Source organism: Hyla sarda, chromosome 1, assembly GCF_029499605.1.
Source record: "Hyla sarda isolate aHylSar1 chromosome 1, aHylSar1.hap1, whole genome shotgun sequence".
In the NCBI taxonomy this organism is placed as follows: domain Eukaryota; kingdom Metazoa; phylum Chordata; class Amphibia; order Anura; family Hylidae; genus Hyla; species Hyla sarda.
This window is the reverse complement of record NC_079189.1, coordinates 320,343,280-320,366,193: the sequence shown is the minus strand read 5'-3', so window position 1 is coordinate 320,366,193 and position 22,914 is coordinate 320,343,280. Positions and strand designations below refer to the sequence as shown.

The window sequence follows — 22,914 nt, the reverse complement described above, 5'->3', positions numbered from 1 at the left end:
AGATGTTGCAGAACTGCAACTCCCAGCATGCCTGGGCAGTCTGGGCATGCTACGAGCTGTAGTTATGCAACAACTGGGGAAGTACAGTTTGGAGACCGCTAAGTAGTGGTCTCTAAACTGTAGCCCTCCAGATGTTACAAAACTACAGCTCCAAGCATGCCCAGACTGTCCAGGCATGCTGGGAGTTATAGTTCTGCAACATCTGAAGGGCCAGATATTGCAGACCTACACGCCTAGCATCCCTAACTGTCTGGCCATGCTGAAAGTTGTAGTTTTGCAATATCTGGAGGGCTACAGTTTGGAGACCACCGTATAGTGGTCTCCAAACTGTGGCCCTCAAGATGTTGCAAAACTACAGCTCCCAGCATGCCCAGACAGCCTTTGGATGTCTGGGCATGCTGGGAGTTGTAGTTTTGCAGCTTTTAGAAGGCCACAATGAAGATCACTGCAGCTTTGTCAACCACTGCACTTTCCGCCCGCCGCTCCGATGATGCCGCCACTGCTCTGAGATGCCGCTGCCTGTCCCGGTAAGCGGCCATGCTCCCCCTTGCCGTGCGTGTGTCCCCCCACCCCTCTGCCCGGACTTCGATCGGCGGGCAGAGCAGGGGAAATGAACTCTTAGCCCTCCTGCCATTGGTGGTCGTTCTGACCGACCAATGGCAGGGAATAGGAGGAGGTGCCACCTCGCTCCTATCCTTTTAGGATGGTCTGAGCTATCTCTGACAACCCCCAAAGCATTGCCACAGGATGCCTGCTGATAGATATTAGCAGTCATCCCGGTCCGATCACCGCCCAGCGAGCGGCGGTGACCGTAAATGCGGAGTGTGTACATGTACGCCCTCTGTCCTTGAGATGGGACGCCCACCGTCCCCAAGGAGTTAAGTATGAAGTCCAACAAATGACTCTTAAGGGTACGTTCACATGTGCAGTATCCTGTGCCGGATTTGATAGGCAGAATGTTCTGCACATCTAGCATAACCACAGGATATCCATAAATGTCTGATAGATGCTGCAACCAGGTCAGACAGGTTGTGGGATGGAAGATAGAGGAATACCCCTTTTAAGGATTAGGGGGTTTACCTGTAAACACAATTGCATTGTTAAACTCAGCTGCAAGTCTGTTAGGCAAGTCTGTTTGTTTGGAAAGACTATACATTTCTTACCCTTTTACAGGCAACGTCAAAAAACCCATTTGCCTATATTACAAGTATGGTCAGCGGAAAAGCCTCACCCACAAGAAGAGGTAAAGTGCCTTTTTTCTTTCTTTCTTTTCTTTTTATTTTTTTTAATTTTTTATTTTAATAGTACATAAATTGTCTGAGGGGGATTGAGAAGTTTTATTTTTGTATCCCAGTACCTGGATTGTCTTTGGGCCCAGATTCAAAAGTTGAAGAAGGATCGCTGGCAGGAAAGACACATATTGCGCCCATACCTTGCTTTTGATAGCATATTGTGTGAAGCATTGCAACATAATTTACCACCCTTTACACCACCACCTCACACTAAAGATTCAGTCTATCCTATGCCGAGGGTCATATTCAGGATGTTTGACTACACAGATGCTCCTGAGGTAACTTGTTTTTGTTTTTTTCGTTTTTTTTCTCCCGTTAACCTGGTAAACTTAAAATAAGTACATAACAAATTTAAACTAATAAAGTAACTGAATATGTAATGCTACAGCATTTTTATGAAATATATAGTGGGGACAGTGGGGGACATGTATCAAAGATTTTACCCCTGTTTTGTGTGTGTTTTTTTGCGCAAAATTTTGCGCAAGCCCTTTTTTTTCCCGCATTTTTTTTGCGCACGTTTTGGTAGAGCATGTCCTCCAGATGTGGCCGAATCAGGGTACCTTGGAGTGACATCTATAGTACGCATGGATTTATTAACTGCGTACTTTTCCTTTACACCAAAAACTTTGCCGCAAGAGCTGTTTTTTTTGTGCGCATATATAAACCATCTTGGATTTAACGTAGCAAGATGCTCTAAATCATCGATTCTATTTTCCAAAGAGTGGATTTAGGAGATTACTATATTTACCCGCAATTTATGAAGCTCATTGCGCTTGATTGATAAATTTAGTGCTTCTGCGCATAATTTAGAATTTGGGAAAAGGGGGTAAACTGCTTCTACCATACACAAATAATGATTCATGTCCCCCAGGATGTATATTAATGTTTGAGTCAAGGCAGAAACAGCAATACATTACAGCAGAATTTTTCAGTGTAAGCACAACCAGTTGAATTTCTGTAAGATTACTGGCTCCTGGGTGTCATGCGTTAGGTGGGCAGATAGTGTAGAGATTATAATTATCAATTAAAAGTTCATAATATATAATAGTGCTATGTAACTCGTATGCAAAACACAATTCTATTACAGTGGGTTCCCTGAAACCTTCTCAGTAAATGGAAATGTATTATATTGTTTTTTTTTCCATAAAATAATGGTTACTATTTGTATTTATTTGTTAGGGTCCAGTAATGCCTGGATCTCATTCTGTAGAGCGATTTGTCATAGAAGAAAATCTGCACTGCATCATAAAATCACACTGGAGAGAGAGGAAAACATGGTAAATAATTGGAAAAATTATTTTTACTGTTTTATACATGTCATGGCTTTTATAATTAATTTTTTTTTCCCTAATGTTTTATTTTATAGTAAGACTAGGTGTAAGACACCTTGGGATTTCTTTCCATTGCAGCTTTAAAGTGTATTTAAATCCAATGTATAATCTGTAAAAAAGAAAACCTTATCTTTATACAACACACGTAACCGAGCAGGTAATAATGGAGAGAACTGTACTTTTGCTGCTGCCAGCCTTCTTTTTATCTCTCTAAACGAAGCCCTTTTAATCTGAGTTGCCCTGGCATAGTCTGGATATATTGAGATTTTCGCCCCACCATAAAGAAGCTGGCCCTTTTCACATGCCCTGCGGATTATAGTGTCGCGAACATTAGAACAAAACAGTTTTGCTATTATAGTCCTAGGGGGGGACCCAGGCGGAGGCCTCCTAGCCGGGACCCGATGTACCCTCTCCAGACCGAACATGGGAGAAAAGTCCTGCTGGCCCACTACCTCCTGTAACCATGTCAGGCAGAAGGATTTAATGTCCCCACCTTCCAAGTCCTCTGGGAACCCCCACCATCCTGATGTTGGATCTTCTAGATCTGTCCTCTAAATCAATAACCTTCATCTTCAACTCCCCCACCTCTTTCCTTAAAAATTTAGAATCTTCCGTAAGGGTCAGAACTTCTTTTTTAACTATCGGAAGTGCCTTCTCAATTGCTTTAGTACTGTCCCGAATCTTGTTAGTCTCATCCTTTATTATGAAGAGATCGGACACCAAAGACCAAACCTGGGTATGAAGCTCCACAAGAGAATGATTACACCTCTGAACTTCTTCCAGGATCCTCTCAATTTTAGATTTGTTAGCTCCTGGAGCCTCCTCCTCCCCATCATCCGATATATCTTGCAATACAGTATAGCGGGAGCCCGTGGTCTCAGATCCGACCTTAGGGGGAGAAGATTTATTACTACTTGTTTTTGTCCACCCTGGTGAGGCCTTCACAAATTTATCAATCTTGCCAATCCCAGTGGCCCCTTTAGGGGAAACAGATCTTCTAATATTAGGCTTGGGAGGCATGGTCACTCCTTCAACCCCACTAAGTGTGTTTTACTAGTGTCTGATGGGGTAACAGAGAGAAAGAGAGGACTTAGTTGGCGTAATATTCTCATAAGAGTCTTACCTCAGACTCCCTCCTCCTCAACATACCTTCTCGGTCTCCGACACTTTTGCTGAGTACACAATAGATTATTTACAGGTTCCTTTCAGCTGCCATCTCCCATAGGAACTTCCGGTCAACTATAAGAAGTGGGGGAGTCGCATGTTAACAAAAATTCCGCTTATTAACAACCAGTCATTCTTATCCATAGATTGGTTCACCTCCGGGGTCCCCCCGCCTACAAGCTCCACAAAGCCCCCCCCCCCGACCAGGTCAGAAGGATTTTGTGGAGGGAGCCCGTCCAGGGAAACTATTGGCAAATTTGGTTAGAGCTCAGAGGGGAAGCAGTGAGATCCTGGCTTTGCAAGATAGTAATGGAACTTTGCAGTCATCATGGGAGGAGCTACAGAAGATAGCCCAATTATATTACCAACAGCTATATAGTACAGAGGAATTGGTGGGGGACAGGGAGAGAGGATTTTCTAAAAGAAATCGAATTACCAAAAATTAGGTGGGATGATTTACAAAATAGTGCTAATCTCCAAAAAAGAGAGATAACACAAAGATTGAATCCTATCGCCCTATTTCATAAATTCGGATGCCAAGATTTTGGCTAAATTATTGGCCGAAAGATTGTCCCCGCTTTTGTCTGACATGGTAGGAGTTGAGTAATCTGGGTTTGTACCGGGACGCTCAATCCATAATAACATCTTAAGAGCAATAGTTAATATGCAACTGGGGTCGGGTCCCTTCAGCTCCACCCTGTCACTTGACGCAATGAAGGCATTTGACAGGGTGGAGTGAAGGTTCCTTTGGAGAGTTCTTGTAAGTTTGGGATTGAGGGGGAGTTTGTAGAGTGGATTAAATTGTTATATAGGAATCACAAGGCCAGGGTGGCAGTGAATGGGTCCCTTTTCAGCACAATTGACGATTGGAAGAGGTACAAGACAGGGCTGCCCGCTCTCGCCTATGATATTTGTCCTATTTTGGAACAATTGGCAGAAAAATTTAGGAAAGCAGGAGGGTTGAGGGGATTTGGAATTAAAGGAGTAGAAGAAAAATTTCTTATGTATGCAGACGACATCCTCCTGTTCCTGGATAATTCATTTGAGGGGGTTCCAGAAGCAATTAAAGTAGTGGAGGATTTTGGGAAAGTTTCCGGTCTTAAAATTAATTGTAGTAAATCTTCCTTAATGCCACTGGTCCCGGGTAATGTCAGGGGAGAAGTAGGGGTGAAGATTCTGAGAGAAGGGGAGAATTTGGACTATTTAGGAATTACTGTCACCCTCATTAGACTCCTTCATACAACATAACCTAACAAGGCTGGTGAGTAAGTTATGGAAAAAAGTGGACGCTTGGGTGAAACTCCCTCTTTCGATGGCGGACAGGATGGGCCTTATCAAAATGGTGGTTCTCCCGCAGGTTCTATATGTTTTGGGGGCATCCCCTTGTTGGATCCCGGGGAAATGGTTTCGAGGTTTGGAGGCCTTGATGGGTAGTCTTGTCTGGGGGAGAGGTAGGGTTCAAATGAAATACTTAAGGTGGACATAGCCTGAAGGAGAAGGTGTCGGGGGTTTACCGGATTTTATGTTGCATTTTCTAGCTAGGAATCTTCAGAATATTAGACAAGGGTGGAGTGAAACACTTTGAGTAGAATTATTTAAGGACTATAAAGGGTATTATGAGAATTTTTGGGAATTTGTGGAAGGGGGGCTCCCAGTGAAGAAAGAATTGGGTCATTTATCACTAATAAGGTTATTTAGCAAAACGTGGCAGGAAGTGAGAAAGAGATGTAAAATTGGTAGTATTAGGAACACTGTGATTTGGGACAATATAGAATTTGAACAATTTAAGAAAGGGCTGGGGAGTGATTTTTGGAAAGGTAAGGGGATTAAATATGTTGCACAGATTTTTCAAAATGGAGAAAGTAGAGGAGTACGGTTTGAGAAATGAACACAAATTTTGGTATATACAGTTGTGTGAAGCTTATAGATGCACTGAAAAAGAAAAATGTAAGATATTTACACACAAGGTGATAGAATATATGAATTTAGAGGGGGGTAGGAAGTTAAATGTTGTATATAAACTACTCCTTGGAACTGTGCCTGTCAAGTTTCAAGAAAATAAAGAGATGTGATAGGGCCACGGACGTTCTCCTAAGTAAAGCATGGGAGGACATTCTCAGGAATGTTAAAAGGTGTTCTATTAATAAGACATCAAATCATGCAACTAAGAAGAATCCACCAATTGTACTACTCACCAGTACAATTAAAAAAAATTAGATGTTGGAATAAGGCAGACTGCCCTAAGTGCGGGGCATCAGACGCAGACCTAATTCATTTACTGTGGACATGTCAGATAGTGAGAAAATTTTGGGCTAGGGTATTCCAGACCATTGCGAACAAATTAGATCTTAAGAGAGAATGGTTGGGTACAGAGGTTATTTGGGGGAATTTGTGTGATATTGGGAAAGATCGAGATTTAATAAATCCTATTTTTATGTTAGCTAAGGTAGTGATATTGAGAGGACTGTTTGGGAGTACGGGTCCAAATATAATAGAATGGAATAGGTTGGTTCTTAAAGTTAGGAATTATGAGGAATGGGGAACTGCCAACTTCAGAAGAGGCTTAATTAGGCACAGAGCAATCTGGTCAAATTGGAATAATTAATTTGATATGAGATAACTACCGTATTTATCGGCGTATAACACACACTTTTTAGGCTAAAATTTTTAGCCTAAAGTCTACCTGTGTGTTATATGCCGATAAGCCACTGCAGTACAATGATTTAAAGCGGGCGCTTTAAATCAATGAACTGCAGCGGCTTTGCAGGTGCAGAGACCTGCCGACGCTGCCGGCTTCTCTGCCCCTGCCTGTCCTGGGGTCTAGGGCCCTGCTGCCGCCCCTTCTCTCCCCCTGGCTATTGGTGCCGCTGCCCGTTCTCTCCCCCTGACCCCATTGCCGGCGCCGATAGCCAGGGGGAGAGAAGCGGGGCCGGCAATGGGGCAGCGGTGCCGATAGACAGGGGAGAGAAGGGGCAGTGGCACCCATTGTCGACACTGCTGCCCCGTTGCCTCCCCCATCCCCGGTTGTATAATTACCTGTTGCCGGGGTCGGGTCCGCGCTGCTTCAGGCCTCCGGTGTGCGTCCCCTGCGTCGTTGCTATGCACTGCACGGCACATGACGTCAGTGCACTGTGCAGTGCATAGCAACGACGCAGGGGGGGGACACCGGAGGCCTGAAGCAGCGTGGACCCGAACCCGGCAACAGGTAATTATACAACCGGGGATGGGGGAGGCAACGGGGCAGCGGTGCCGGCAATGGGTGCAGCTGCCCCTTCTCTCCCCCTGGCTATCGGCGCAGCTTCTCTCCCCCTGGCTATCGTTGCCGGCACAGATAGTCAGGGGGAGAGAACGGGCAGCGGGAGAGAAGCGGCGGCAGCAGGGCTCTAGACCCCAGGAAATGCAGGGGTAGACGGCCTCTCTCCCCCTGCCTTTCCTGGGGGTGTATCGGGGTATACACATGCGCACACACACGCACCCTCATTTTACCAAGGATATTTGGGTAAAAAACTTTTTACCCAAATATCCTTGGTAAAATGAGGGTGCCTGGTATACCCCGATAAATACGGTATACATTTCTCTGACCTATTTATAAATGTAAAACTTTTTTTTTTTTTTTTTCTCTCTCCGACAGGGGGTGGGGAAAGGGTGGGTTGGGTAATCATGTTATGTTATTACTCTGTTACTGTTTAATTATGTTAATTATGTGAAATTTGTAATAAAAATATTTAAAAAAAATCCAGTGTATATGAGGCAGTCCTCCAGCATGCCTGATTATTTACCTGTGAGTAAAAGGTAGTCTTTACATAGATGAGTGGAGGGGAGTGGTCCAATAGACTCAGTCCATTTTCACCTTAAGGACTTGCAATTCTCACCACTGTTAATGTTATAAATGTAAAAGCATTCTTAAAGGGGTACTCTGCCCCTAGACATCTTATCCCCTATCCAAGATTTCTGATCGTGGGGGGTACCGCTGCTGGGAACCCCGCGATCTCTCCTACAGCACCCTGTGTCATCTGCTGCACAGAATGAACTTCGCTCCATTCCTGATGACGGGCGATACGGTGGCAGGGGTATAGTGACTACATGGCCCCGCCTCCTCGTGATGTCATGAGGGGCGCGGCCGTTACATAACAATACTCCGGCCCCTGTATCGCCTGCTATCAGACATGGAGCGAAGTTAGCTCCATGCAGCAGGTGACACAGGGTGATGTAGGAGAGATCGCAGGGGTTCCCAGTGGTAGGACCCACATGATCAGACATCTTGTCCCCTATCCTTTGGATAGAGGATAAGATGTCTAGGTGCGGACTACCCCTTTAATGTCTGCAGTATACTTGTTCCGCATTCAGTAGTGACTCTGTATACCTGCTGCACTTGTTTTTTTTTTTTTTTTTGGTGTACATGTGCATTTTGTACATGTTTTGAATGAACAATATTTCCTGCAACTGTACAGAAAATAAAATAACAAAATAACCAAACCAGCTTTTACCCCTTATGTGATAAAAATATGCATGGACATCGGACAGCTCTAGGAGTTGAGCCCAATAATCCAAGTAGGAAGAAGAAAGTTTCTGGTATTGTGCGTGATCCTAATGAAAATTCTTCTTTAATTTTAGCATTAAAAAAAAAATAAACAAAAAAAAAATAATAATAATAATAAAATCCTGGCTACCACCACATAAAGTGCATTGCCATTCTTGGAGATAGTCAAGTGATTTTGTGCTCAGTGCACTCCTTGGTGATAACTGTGGCAGTGGTATTTTTACATGTTGTTTTTTTTTTTTTTTATTTAAATTTTTTTGTAGATTTGGTTGAAGTTAACAGATCAACAGCTGTCAATAGTTAGGTAGCGATGTTATATACTCTTTATTCCACAAAAAAAAGCTGCACTGATCCTACTTTATAGATGTAGAGGGAATGTTCTTTATGGCTGCCTTTTATAACAAGACTTGTTTTCTGCTTTTACTTTAGTGCTGCACAGCTTCTCAGCTACCCTGGGAAGAATAAGATTCCCTTGAACTATCATATTGTTGAGGTATGTCTTTTCAAAGTATTTAAGTTAATTCATTTTGGGTGAGAGTTGTCAGTCTTGCAATCTGATTGCTATGGATAACTACTCCACTGATCCTCCTACACACATTTTCTTCAATCTCCCTTTTATTTTTTTTACTACCCCTACCTAGAGATGTGTATTTATTTATTTTTTTTGTTTTTCAGAATGTGTGGCGTACATTTTTATTTTTTTAATGATACATGTTTGTAACAGTATATTTAAACTATATAACATTTAGACCTTCTGGAAGACATCTGAGAATCTTTGTAAGTTCTCCAGCCTCACATCATGACCAGCCAGACAGAAGAGCGATATGCATTTCTGTTTCTAGAGGCACAGAAATCCTACATCCATTCACACTGTTTTTATAGAACAAGGACATATCAATAAGCATACTTTCACTGAAATCTCAATAAGGCCATATAGAGTTCACCAACATTTAGGTGCAGCATAGTTACATTTATAGAAGTTACAGTTGAAACTGGTAATGAAACTAAAGGGATTAATCATATTTTTCCACTCTTGCATATTTTAAATCAAGGCAAAATATCAAGATTTTTAAGTTGTGATGGCACAAAATGTCTCATTAAAGAGTACCTGTCACCAAACTAAACTTTTAATATATTGTTCCTTATGTAATTATAAGACACTTTGCTATTTACTTGCTGTTCAAATTCTCAACCTTTTTATGTTTTTAAATGTGATTGAAAAAAAACAGCCACTAGGTGGCTCTGTTTTGTTTCCTGCGCAAGTCAAAAAGTTAGTTTGGTCTCCTCCCGACCTCCAACTGTTGCAAAACTACAAGTCCCAGCATGCTTATTGGCTGACCGTGCTTGTTGGGAGTTTTAGTTATGCCTCCAGCTGTTGCGTAACTAACTCTCCCAGTATGCCCTTTGGCTGTGCATGCTGGGAGCTGTTCTTATACAGCAGCAGGAGGAACACAGCCCTTACCTCTTGCTCCCGATTGCTGCCACTTGTTGCTGGAGGTCTCTGACGGGCACTTGCTCTCGCCCTCCGGACTGAGGGCAGAGCAGGTGCCGTCAGTGACTCTGCCCAGGTAAAGGTTCAGTTACCCTTTTTATTACTGGGTCACCATTGACCCGATTGGCCCAGAAACACTGCAATTCGACGGTCTGAATGGAGATTGATTCAGGCCGGCGAATCACAGCATTCACCGACAAGGGGGTTCAGTGAACCAGGATGCTTGCTGAAGGATTTCAGCAGGCATCCCGTTCCGATCACTGCTCCGTTACCGGCAGTGAACAGAAAAGCCGAGGGTGTACAGGTACGCCCTTGGTCCTTAAGCACCAGAGACCAAGGGCATACCTGTACGCCCTTAGTTCTTAAGGTGTTAAAGTATAGACGAAGAAAGTCCAGCAAAGTAGGGCAAAATAAGACACGGCAACTCACCCATCAGACAACTGTAACAAAATTATTTATTCCGGCATCGGCACAAAATCAACAGAGGAGCGACATGCTACAGCATAGTGGACAGAGGGAGAGTGGAGCAGGTGCAGGGACAGTCCCTGCACCTGCTCCACTCTCCTCCTATCCGCTTTGCTGTATCGTGTCGCTCCTCTGATTTTGCTCCGATGCCGGAATAAATCATTTTTTAGTCGTCTGATGGGTTAGTTGCAGTGTCTTATTTTGCCTTACTTTGCTGGACTTTCTTTGCCTTTCATTATTAGACACTGAGCACATCCCTTGACCTGTAGTACTTGACCACTACAGACTCCAGTGGCTTGTTAAATTTTTCAGTCAAGTGAATTAACCCTTGCAGTGCCTGGTTTCCCTCTTTTGCATTCATTAAAGTATAGATGCTTTAAAGTATAACATTTTTATTTAAACAAGTAATTTTCTGATTGCAGTTATTGACAGTAGGAAGGTACTCTACATACCCCAGTAAGCAGAGGTCTAAAGTCATGGGCAAATGTAGAGTACTCAGACAAGATCATGCCAAGACCTCTATCCATTATCATCTTCATCTAGAACAATTTCCTACTCTGTGGACCATGCCTATGTTTATAAATTAAACTTAGATCAGTTAGTCGATTCTAAGACAAATCTTTGCAAAAAACTGTGTACAAGGGTGAGATGGCCACTGAGCTTCACTGCTTTTTACCCTAGGAATGGTCAGCATGATCTTGGACCAAATGTCCTAACTGGATCTTAAATCTCTTCCTATTTTGATTAGACCATGGGTGTTTATTAAGATATGACACTATATACACATATAGCATATAAGATCTGATGTGCAATCTACTTTTTCTATTATAATTGCAGAACGAGTGATGTTCTGCCACATGGCACCAACCAAGTGTTAATAAAGGCACCTATAGGGTAATCCAATATATGATATAGTTCTCTCTAATATATGCAGTTCTGACAACTAGTAGTCTCCTTCCTTTCCACCACAACTCATTCATAAGATACACAGTAGGAAAACATTTATCATTGATACAGAAAACATGTTTTTTTTAACAACTTTAATAGTTGGTACTTCCAATAAAATGCATTAAAATTAAAATGCACATCCAGTTGCCCATTACAACCAATCAGATTGCTTCTTCAATTTTTGAAAACACCTCAGAAAAATAAACAAGTGATTTGATTGGTTGAGTGGTTAGTCATTACTTTGTTTTAACCCACTTTCTAAAATGCTGGGTTTCAGTCACCAGAAAACAAATCACTGTATCGCGCTCTGCCAGAGCAGTGTTTCTAGTTTAGTTTTGGGTTGCTCCCTTTTCCGGGTTAGCTTGCAAAAATTTTCATTTGACAAAAACCCTAAGCAGCAACCATACTGAAGAGGTTTTTTTTTTGTCTTAGAAGAACTGTGGCATTCATGTAATTTTTCACTACATTCACTCAACATACACCATTATTTAGTATGAAGTTTTGTACTTATTGTATCAAATATAGTATTGTACATATATTTGATTAGTCACTCTGCATTGTTTTATTATTAAGCATTGCTTTGTATTTCTTGCTCTAGGTCATCTTTGGAGAATTGTTCCAGATCCCAGTTCCACCACACATAGATGTCATGTACACAACACTGTTAATTGAGCTTTGCAAACTACAACCAGGATCATTGCCCCAAGTGGTATCCTTTTCATGTATAATCAGTTTGTTAGGTGACTCTTAATTTATCAACAACCAGCAAAAAGGGATTCCCAAGAAAGTATAATATACTGTCAGGTATAATATATTAATGCTTTTTCCCTTGTCACAGCTGACAATCTTAAAAATAACTATTTGGCAAATTTGTCTGTGTTGTACATTAAATGCTTCATTTTACCAATAGCATACTGTCTATTCTCGTTCGGCTCTAGTGGGGGACACAGACCATGGTATATGCTGCTGACAATAGGCAACGAAAAGAAAGTCAGCCCCTCCCAGCAGGATATAACCCGCCTACAGACTCGGAGCTATCAGTTTTAGCTTAGTGTCCGTAGGAGGCAGTCACGGGTCTGGAGTTCTCCAGACCTGGTCTCTATTTTCTTTTAAGTTTAGGGACATGTATTTAGATTTTGTTCCCCCCTTTTATTTCTCTCTTTTTAGGTGGGGGCTCAGGAGCATAGCGCTCACTGTTCCATTTGTGAAGAAGGGGCACAGGCATCAAGTTATACACTGTCACCCCCTTCTTTCCACCGGTCAGCACCTGGAGGTGGCAACTTTTGGTCCAGGTCCCCCTATCTAACCTGCTCGTCTTGCTGTCTCAGCCCGGCATGATGCAGGTGTATAATAGCTGGCTGAAGACTTCAGTAGGTAAGTTCTTCCTTGGAGCAAGGAGAATATCCCCCCCCCCCCTTTTCCTGCTCAATGATCAGGGCGCGCAAGCCTTCCTTTGCGAAGATTTATCACTGTACTTGGCGGTCCTACTTTCGATGGTGTGACTCTCAATCCTTCTCCCCAGTTGCTTTCTCCCACGCATTCTTTCCTTTTTACAGTCTGGTTTGGAACAACGCTTGGCTCTGTTCCCTTGAGGGTCAGGTGTTGGCGCTCACTTTTTTTAGCGTCCCCTGGCGTCCGATTCTTACATCCACTCTTTTCTGCAGGATGTTGCCCATGCGGCTCTGCCTTAGAGATCCCCTACTCCCCTGTGGGATCTTAATCTGTTTCTCAGTGCCTTGCAGGGTACTCTCTTCGAACCTCTCTGGGACGTTTCTCTTTGGATCCTTTCTTGGAAGGTGGCCTTCCTCATTGCGGTCACTTCCATTAGGTGAGTTTCGGAGCTGGCGGCTCTCTTCTGCCGTTCCCCCTACCTGGTTTTCCACCAGAACAATGTTGTTTTCTGTCCGGTCCCATCCTTTTTTGCCTAAGGTGGTCTCCACCTTTCACCTAAATGAGGATATCGTCCTCCCGTCCTTTTGTCCAGCTTCATTGTTGCTTTATGATCTTGATTTGGTGCGGGCCGTTTGGATTTACCTTTCGGTCACTTCATCCTTTTGCCAGTGTGACTCTTTATTTTTGCTTACAGAGGATCATCGTAAGAGATTTCCTGCTTCTAAGGTGACCATTTCGCGGTGGATCCGTTCTGCCATCTCAGAAGCTTACCACTGCAAATGGAAGACTCCTCCTTTCCGGGTCTCAGCTCATTCCACTTGTTCCGTCTGCGCCTCCTGGGCTCTCCTTAACAGGGCTTCGGCCTTGCAAGTCTGTAAGGCAGCCACCTGGTCATCCTTGCACACGTTTACAAAATTTTGCCAGGTGCATACCTTTCCGTCCGCTGATGCTGTTTTTGGTCGTGAGGTGTTGCAGGTGGCTGTGGCCCAGAATTCCACCTGAGTTGTTTTCTTCCACCCCAGGGACTGCTTTAATACGTTCCACGGTCTGTGTGGGGGACACAGCACCCACCCATTTGTTTTCTGGTGTCCTTGGTTCGGTTGCCTGTCCGAGGGTTGGTTTGGTTATTTATTTATTTATTTTTTTGTTTTTTGTTTGTGGTTTCCTTGGACAGTTGCTGTTTTTTCTTTCCCTGTTGGGCCTCCTACTGCTTTGGGACTAAACTGATAGCTCAGTCTGTAGGCTGGGTATATCCTTCTGGGAGGGGCTGACTTTTTTTGTTGCAGCATATACAGCGGTGTCTTTGTGCCCCAATGGATGCTCTGAGAGAGATTTTACGATAAGCATAAAAATCTAATTATTCCTTAATGACCAAAACAGCTTGCCCAAGCCACCGAAATGCTATATACTCGCTTGGATACAATGAACGTAACATGTATTGACAGGTAATTCATTCTGTAATCTTGTACTGTTGGAGAGACCTTTTAGTTTAAATCAATAGTAATGTCTCAAACTCGTGCACAGATGCAGAACATGTACTTAAATCTGTAATACCCTTCTCGTCGAAGAGAAGGACAAAATATTTTCTGCTGCCATGTTATTTCTGTGAACCTGATTGTGGTAAATGTGCATTTACCTTCTGTTTGGAAATGTTAGTTTGTTTCCTTCTCCCCAGATTCATAAATTGGTTTTCACACCACCTGAGCAACTTTCAGTTTAGATGGAATTGGGAAGATTGGTAAGTGGTTTATTACTGAAAACATGGCCAGTGATCGGTCTTGCCATAAACTATGCGGAAGCTATGCTTACTCTATAGCAGGGGTCTCAAACTCAAATTATCCGGGGACCACTTAAGGTAGCAGCTGGGTGAGGCTGGGCCGCATGCGTCCTTTACATATAATGCCCCCATCATGCGCCTCACATATAATGCCTCCATCATGTGCCCCCCATCATTCACCAGCAACCCCCCATTCCCCCTACCCCCGTGTGGTAATAGCATGAGCTGACGGATGATGGGGGTGCTACTTCTCCAGGTTCCCCACATTAGGTAGCATTGTCGTTACCACCCCCACTCACTCACTCACACAGACACCCACACATGCACACACACATAGACACACTTACCTGTCCTGCGCTGCGCTTATCCTCTCTGCCGGCGGCCTGACGAGTGACATCACTGACGTCCTCCTGTGCAGATCTGCGGAGGGACGTCACATGCGTGACGTCCCTCAGCAGACTCGGGCCGGCCTGCCAACCGAAGACTGGGAGGAGGAGGGCGGGGTAAGTGAAGCCTTCCGGTATTTAGCGCGGCTTGCCCGAAGCGGGGCTAAATGACTGAAGAAACCACCTGCCCGGAACTGCATGTCCTGGGCGTCGGGCAATACAAATCACACATCCCTGGTGCGGGCCACAAACTTTCGTTCCGCGGGCCGCAAATGGCCCGCGGGCCGGGAGTTTGAGACCCCTGCTCTATAGTAACTGTTTCAACAAATCCATATGCTATTACATGCTTTCCAAAATGCCTCTATTATAGCAATTTTTTTTTTCTCTGTATTTCAGGGCAGATTGTCTGTCACAGGACTTGGATAGACCGAAACCCCAGTTCGTTCGGGAAGTCTTGGAGAAAAGCATGAGGTAGTTCAATGCTCTAGCTCCTGTGCAGAGTATAATTTTCCTTGAAATGTAACTGTTTCATATCTTTTCTAAATTTTAGAGGCGTGATCTCAACTGGAAATTTCTTCTCTAAAGCAAGCAGTCATGTATGTTAAAACTGTGGCTTGTTGACAGCACCATAATAGTGCTTCTGTGAGGCCCATTTGCCCTGAAAGTATATAGACAAGGGTTGTTCAGTTGTAGTAATCCCTTTAAAGTGAATCTTGGGTATTTATCCTTCCCCCACTATTTCTGTGAATTGGTTAATTGACATTCTGACATTTCTTTGACTAACCTAGAGGCATTCTTACGCTAAGCATTTAACAAATTTCAGGATGACCAAAATAATCTGTTTAACCCCTTTAGGACGAAGAGGTAGGCCCTTGCGACCTCGTACTTAAAGCGCAACTGTCACAAATTTGTACCCTCATAAACTAATCGTAGGGTAACAGTTCTTTAAAATTACTCTCCAGATATACCTTTTACTGCTTTCTAGCAGAAATGCTTTATAAGACAGCCAGCAACAGTTGGATAGGTGTGGCGGCTGCGGGACATTGCCGCGCCTATCTCCTGTAGGTCATCGCTAGGACCGCTGTGTGATTGGTCCCAGCACATAGGCCCATTTATTTTCCTTATCTGTGGCAGCGAACATACAAATGTAGAAGTAAAACAAGTGCCTGTTCTCCTATTAGGTTACAATGCCGTCACAGGGGGTTAGTTTGCATAGCAAGCGGCAGAGCATTACGCTGCACACTAGGGCCGGGAGCGAGCGCTTGCAATGAAAACTAGTCGCCCGCAGCGCCAGTGATTTGAAGAAAGCTGTCTCCTGGTGCTGCAGGCCGCAAGCGCTCTCTCCTGATGGCCCCAGTATGCTGTGATTACATCACCGGCGCTGCGGGCGGCTAGTTTTCATAGCAAACACTCGCTCCCGGCCCCAGTGCTCAGCGTAATGCTCTGCCGCTTGCTATTCAAACTAACCCCCTATGACAGCTCTGTAACCTAATAGGAGAATAGAACGGGCACTTGTTTTACTTATACATTTCTATGTTCGCTGCCACAGATAAGGACAATAAAGGGGCCTATGTGCTGGGACCAATCACACAGCGGTCCTATTGATGACATACCGGAGATAGGCGTGGCGGCCGTGGGCCATAGCCACGCCTATCCAACTGTTGCTGGCTGTCTTATAAAGTATTTTTTAGCCTGATAAAAGCTGTTAGAAAGCAGTAAAAGATATACCTGGAGAGTAATTCTAAAGAAATGTGTTACCCTGTGATTAGTTTATGGGGGTACAAATTCTTCACAGTTGCGCTTTAAGGACCGAGGGTGTACCTGTATGCCCTGGGCCCATTACCAGTTTGTAAGTGCATTCACGAGCTAAGCATGCTTCATACTCGGTGAGTCAGGGTTGCTATGAGCAGCCAGGACCTCTGGTTAATGCCAGGCATGCCTGATCAGCCAATGCCCGGTTTAACCCTTTAGACGATGCGATCAAAATTTATTGCGGTGTCTAAACTGCAGGGTAGCGATGATTGTTAGCTCAGTGCAGCTGATCGGGACATCCGCGGGTCCCGATCAGTTGAGTGGATGGCGGGAGGGCCATCTGAGGCTCTGGCAGGCTAGAGCAGCAGATTACCGATAACACTGATCAATAAAAAGATTTCATGGTAGGAACCCCCTTTGGAGACAAAAAATTATGAGAATTAACCTGTTCTCAATAAGTTTGAATCCCCCCCCCCCCCTTCCCATTTTTTAAATAAAATGAATGTAATTAAAAATAAACCTAATCATGTGTAGTACCGCCGCGTGCGTAAACGTCACAGCTATTAAAATATAAGGTTAGTTAAACCGCACAGTCAATGGCATAAATGTAAAAAAAAAGTCCAAAACTGCATTTTTTTATACCATAAAAAATTTATAAAAAGCGATCAAAAAGTACATTAAAAATAAAAATGTTAAACTAAAGATTACAATGCAAAAATGAGCCCTCATATAGCCCCATATGTGTAAAAAAGAAAGTGATAGGGGTCAGAAGATGACAATTTTAAACATACTAATTTTGGTGCATTCAGTTAGGATATGTTTTTTTTTTTTTTTTAAAGTAGTAAAATAAAATAAAACCTAGATAAATTGGGTATCCTTGTAATCGCATGGACCTACAAAATAAATATAAGGTGTCATTTTTACTGAAAAGTGCACTGCGTAGAAACAGAAGCCCCCCAAAATAAAACTTTTTTTTTTTTTTTACTTGTTTGTGACCAAGGGGGTGTACATGTACGCCCTGATCCCGTTACCAGGGTTTGAAGCGTGCTCATGAGCTGAGCAGGCTTCAAACCCCTTGGGTCCCGACTACTATCAGCAGCCATGACCCAGGCTTAATGCCGGGCACCGCTGATCGGGCTGATGCCCCGCATAAACCCTTTAGACGCCGCTATCAAAGTTGATTGCGGCATCTAAACTGAAAGTAAAGTGTCCCGGCAGCTCAGCGGAGCTGATCGGGACCATCGCAGGGAAACCACGATGTCACGATCAGCTGAGAGGACGACGGGAGGGTGCTTGCCTGCTTCCTCACCGTCCGATCGTGATCTGCTGCTCCAAGCCTGCATTAGCAGGCTGGAGCAGCAGATCACCGATAACACTGATCAATGCTATGCTATGGCATAGCACTGATCAGTGTATGCAATGAAAAGATTGCATAGGGGTTAATTTATCCCCCTATAAATTAACCCCTTCCTAATAAAAGTTTGAATTCCCCCCCCCCTTTCCCAATAATCATATGTGGTACCGCCGCGTGAGAAAATGTCCAAGCTATTAAAATACAGACATGGCTGTAAATGTTGGCACCCCTGAAATTTTTCTAGAAATGAAGTATTTCTCACAGAAAAGGATTGCAGTAACACATTTTACTATAGACATGTTTATTCCCTTTGTGTGTATTGGAACTAAACCAAAAAAGAGAAAAAGCTAATTGGACATAATGTCACACCAAACTCCAAAAATGGGCTGGACAAAATTATTGGCACCCTTAACTTAATATTTGACTGTCTGAAATCAGTAGCTTTCTATAACCATCAATAAGCTTCTTACACCTCTCAGCCGGGATGTTGGACCACTCTTCCTTTGCAAACTGCTCCTGGTCTCTTATTGGAAGGGTGCCTTTTCCCAACAGCAATTTTAAGATCTCTCCACAGGTGTTCAATGAGATTTAGATCTGGACTCATTGCTGTCCACTTCAGAACTCTCCAGCGCTTTGTTGCCATTCATTTCTGGGTGCTTTTTGATGTATGATTGGGGTCATTGTCCTGCTGGAAGACCCAAAATCTCGGATGCAAACCCAGCTTTTTGACACTGAGCTGTACAGTGCGACCCAAAATCCATTGGTAATCCTGAGATTTCATGATGCCTTGCACACATTCAAGGCACCCAATGCCAGAGGCAGCAAGGCAACCCCAAAACATAATTGTACCTCAACAATATTTCACTGTAGGTACTGTGTTCTTTTCTTTGTAGGCCTCATATAGTTTTCGGTAAACAGTAAAATGATGTGCTTTACCAAAAAGCTCTATCTTGGTCTACTCTGTCCGCAAGACGTTTTCCCCGAAGGATTTTGGCTTACTCCAATAAATTTTGGCAAAATGTAGTCTTTCTTTTTTATGTCTGTGTGTCAGCAGTGGGGTCCTCCTGGGTCTCCTACCATAGTTCCATTTCATTTAAATGTCGTCAGTTCGCTGTGATACTGCTCCCTAAGCCTGCAGGACAGCTTGAATATATTTGGAACTTGTTTGGGGCTGCTTATCCACAAACCGGACTATCCTGCATTAAAACCTTTCATCAATTTTTCTCTTCTGTCCATGCCCAGGGAGAATAGCTACAGTGCCATGGGTTGCAAACTTCTTGATAATGTTGCGCACTGTGGACAAAGGCAAATGAGATGGAGATGGACTTGTCACCTTGAGATTGTTATTTTTCCACAATTTTGGTTCTCAAGTCCTCAGACAGTTTACTTCTCCTCTTTGCTGTCCATGCTTAGTGTGGCACATACAGACACACAATGCAAGGACTAAGTGAACTTATCTCCTTTTTATTTGCTTTTGGGTGTGGTTTTTATTTTTTTATTTTTTTTATTCCCCTCACCTGTTACTTGCCCCAGGTGAGATTATAGGAGCATCACATGCTTGAAACAATCTTATTTTCCCACAGTTTTGAAAGGGTGCCAATAATTTTGTCCAACCCATTTTTGGAGTTTGGTGTGACATTAAGTCCAATTTTGCCTTTTTTTTTTTTTTTTTTTTTTTTGTCTTCCCTCCCTTTTTTTGGTTTAGTTCCAATACACACAAAGGAAATAAACATGTGTATAGCAAAACGTGTTACTGCAATCCTTTTCTGTGAGAAATTCATTTTCTTGAAAAATTTAAGGGGTGCCAACATTTATGGCTATGACTATATAAGGTTAGCTAAAGCACACAGTCGATGGCGCACACATAAATACCAAAGTCCAGTATTGTGCATATTTTAGTCACTTCGTATACCATAAAAATAAATAAAAACCAATCAAAAAATCCCATTTAAAACAAAATGGTACCAATGAAAACTACAGATCACGGTGCAAAAATTGAGCCCTCATATGCAGAAAAAAGTTATAGGGGTCAGAAGATGACAATTTTTAACATACAAATTTTGGTGCATGTAGTTATAATTTCTTGAGCGCTTCATTGGGGGGACACAGGACCATGGGTATATGCTGCTTGCTACTAAGAGGCTGACACTAGGCAAAAAACCCAAAAGGTCTGCTTCTCCTGGCAGGATATACCCGCCTCCTGCTCTGAGGAACTCCATTTTAGCTTAGTGTCAGCAGGATCCAGACCAGGTCTTATTTCTTTTTTCTTTTTCTCTAGTATCCGTGTCTAGTTAGATTTTCTCTTCTTTTTTTTTTTTTTTTTTTTCTGGCGTGGGGCGACAGGAGCATGGTGCTTCCTGTTTCTTTCCCCCCCCCCACATGCGAGCTAGGGTCATGGTGCATTGCTGGATGGACTGTTAACCCCTCCTCGCCATCAACCAGCGTCTGGTGGTGTACCCAGGGTCCGGGTCCCCCATTTGCCCCTGTTTGCCAGGCTGGCTTAGGGCAGGTGGCCCCTAGCTGATCGAAGACTACCATGGTGGAGTATGTCCATGTGGATGAGTATGGCTTCCCCCTCCTCCCCACCCTTGGACCTGGGGTGCCCTTTTTCACTTGGCGGCATTATTGTCTGGGACTCCAGGAGTTAATCTGTGTTGGACTTCTCACCTGCTCCCATGCGCTTCCCTTCACTTTCTTATGCGGCCGGCTGCTCCTCCGGACCCGCGGGCGGGAGGTGCTCGGTCTCCGGGGACTTGGGTGGTCTCAGGACTTCTCCCCTCCAGCTGTGTTGTACTGCAATCGCTCTGACCACTATCCTGCGCATTGGTGGACAGCTGACTGAGGTGGTCATGTTCTTTTCTCCCGGGCGCTTCTCTAATTGAGCCTGCAGCTTGGGTGTAGTTGTAGCTCCGCCCCCTCTTGCAGCACCTCTCCCCCAATTCATCTCCTGAATCCTGACGTGCGGGGCCCTCATGCCGCCGCTATCGCTCCATGTCCACCACCTCCAGGCGCCACCATACGCTCCCGGTCTCCGCCCCCTTGCTCCCAGTCCACCTCCACCCGTTCTAGGACTCCTACAGTGCGCTCCTGGTCCCAAGGGGAGCTTAGGGACTTTGGTTCGGTTCCTACCTCTGACTCGGCAGAGACTTCCTGTATGTCAGACTTGGTGGATAGCCTGTTGTCGGCTGTCAGGTACACCTTCCACCTACAGGACCCAGGAACTTCAGGCACGGTCCCTGAAGCGTCCTTTAGCTGCGCTCATCGGGCTCCTGAGGTTTTCAGCCCACCTACTGAATTTGAAGAGCTATTAGAGGTTGCCTAGAAGCATCCGGATAAGCGCTTCCATGGGACTAAGAGGCTTCCGGCTCTCTCTCCCTTACCTCAGGACCTGGTTACAAAGTGGTCTTCGCCTCCTATGGTGGACCCACCTGTATCGCGAATGTCTAAATCCACTATTTTGTTGCTGGCTGATGCAGCCTCCTTTTAAGGATCTCTCAGATAAGTACATTGAAAATTTGGTGAAATTTGTTTTTGAGGTGGCAGGCTCAACTTTGGTGCACGCCTTTGCCTCCAGTTGGGTATCCAAGGCCCTCTCTGTTTGGGTTTGTCAATTGCGCCAGGGGATTTTAGCAGGTGCCTCCCCTGGCGATTTGCCTGATCTACCTCAGCAAATTGTTAATGCAGGGGACTACCTCTGCTCGGCCTCCTTGGAGTCCGCTTACTGCACTGCCTTTGCCTCGGGCAATTTGGTGGCTCTTTGGCGCTCCATGTAGCTTAAGGCTTGGAATGCCGATGCTGCCTCTAAACGTTCACTTACAGAGCTTCCTTTCCTAGGGCCTCGTTTCTTTGGCAAGTGCCTAGATGAGATCATCTCTGAAGCTACTGGTGTAAAGAGATGTAGCCAGTGGCTTCACAAGAGAGGAGGGTGCCTTCTTTCAAGACAAACCCCTCCTGGAAATCAGGGCCCCGTACCAACCGCTCCCTTCTCCAAATGCGGGACTCAAGCCTCCCACTGCTCCTTGGGTGGGTTGTTGCCTGTCCCTTTTTTCGGGAAGTTTGGCTGGCGCACATTCAGGATGCCTGGGTTCAAGAGGTTGTTTCGCAATCGAATAGATTTCTCTTCTATTCCCCGGGATTTTCTGGTCCTGCCCTCCTTGTTTTCCTGCTCTTGCTGCAGCTTTTCAGGTGGCCATTCACATCCTCCTGTCTCAGGGAGTGATCGTGCCTGTCCCTCCACTAGAACGGTTTTCAAGGTTATACTCCAATCTATTCATAGTTCTCAAAAAGGAAGGCTCTGTCCGACCCATCCTCGATTTGAAGCTTCTGAATCGTCATGTTCGGCTGTCCTTTCCGGATGGAATCCCTGCAGTCAGTGGTCGCCTCCATGGATCCAGGGGAGTTCCTTTCTTCTGTGGACATTCGGGACACCTATTTGCACATCCCTATCTTTCCAGTCCACCAGCGTTTTCTATGGTTTGTGGTTCCTGCTGGTAATTTTCAGTTTGTCGCCCTGCCCTCTGGGCTTGCGACCGCACCCAGTCTTCACAAAGATGCTGGTGTCTGTTCTCCACTCGCAGGGTGTATCTGTTCTCCCCTATCTGGAGGACCTACTCAAGACACCCTCCCTGGAGCAGAACCTGGTCAGTCTCAACATCACGCTGTAGATCATTTCCGATTTCGGTTGTATCATCAACCATGCAAAATCCAATCTATCTCCGTTCCAATCTCTAACCTTTCTTGGGATCCGCTTCGACACGGCAGTGGCTTGCCTCTCTTCCGGAGGACAAGCTCAGCTAGCTGCTGTTGTTGTGGTTGGGGTTGTTGTGGTTGGGGTTGTGGTTGGGGTTGGGGTTGTTGGGGTTGTTTTTTGTTTTTTTTCACTTGCTTCGGTGGCCATGTCTGGACCTGCATGTCTGTTCTGGGAAAGATGGTAGCTTCCATGGAGGCGCTTCCCTCTGCCCAATTTCGGTACTGTCCTCTTCAGTGGGCCGAATCTCCCTTGTCTGTTCATTGTGGGATCA

General features: G+C 44.5%; 1 protein-coding gene across 1 annotated transcript in view; it reads left to right on the top strand.

Moving 5' to 3' along the window:
* NCBP1 (nuclear cap binding protein subunit 1) overlaps positions 1-22,914 on the top strand; it is an 80,757-nt gene that overhangs the window by 29,300 nt on the left and 28,543 nt on the right. Inside the window, exons 7-14 of the mRNA XM_056518920.1 lie at positions 1,174-1,243; positions 1,355-1,570; positions 2,472-2,569; positions 8,757-8,820; positions 11,831-11,941; positions 14,005-14,069; positions 14,300-14,362; positions 15,184-15,258. Of these exons, the coding sequence (XP_056374895.1) occupies positions 1,174-1,243; positions 1,355-1,570; positions 2,472-2,569; positions 8,757-8,820; positions 11,831-11,941; positions 14,005-14,069; positions 14,300-14,362; positions 15,184-15,258 (762 nt within the window). The remainder of the gene's footprint in view (positions 1-1,173; positions 1,244-1,354; positions 1,571-2,471; positions 2,570-8,756; positions 8,821-11,830; positions 11,942-14,004; positions 14,070-14,299; positions 14,363-15,183; positions 15,259-22,914) is intronic.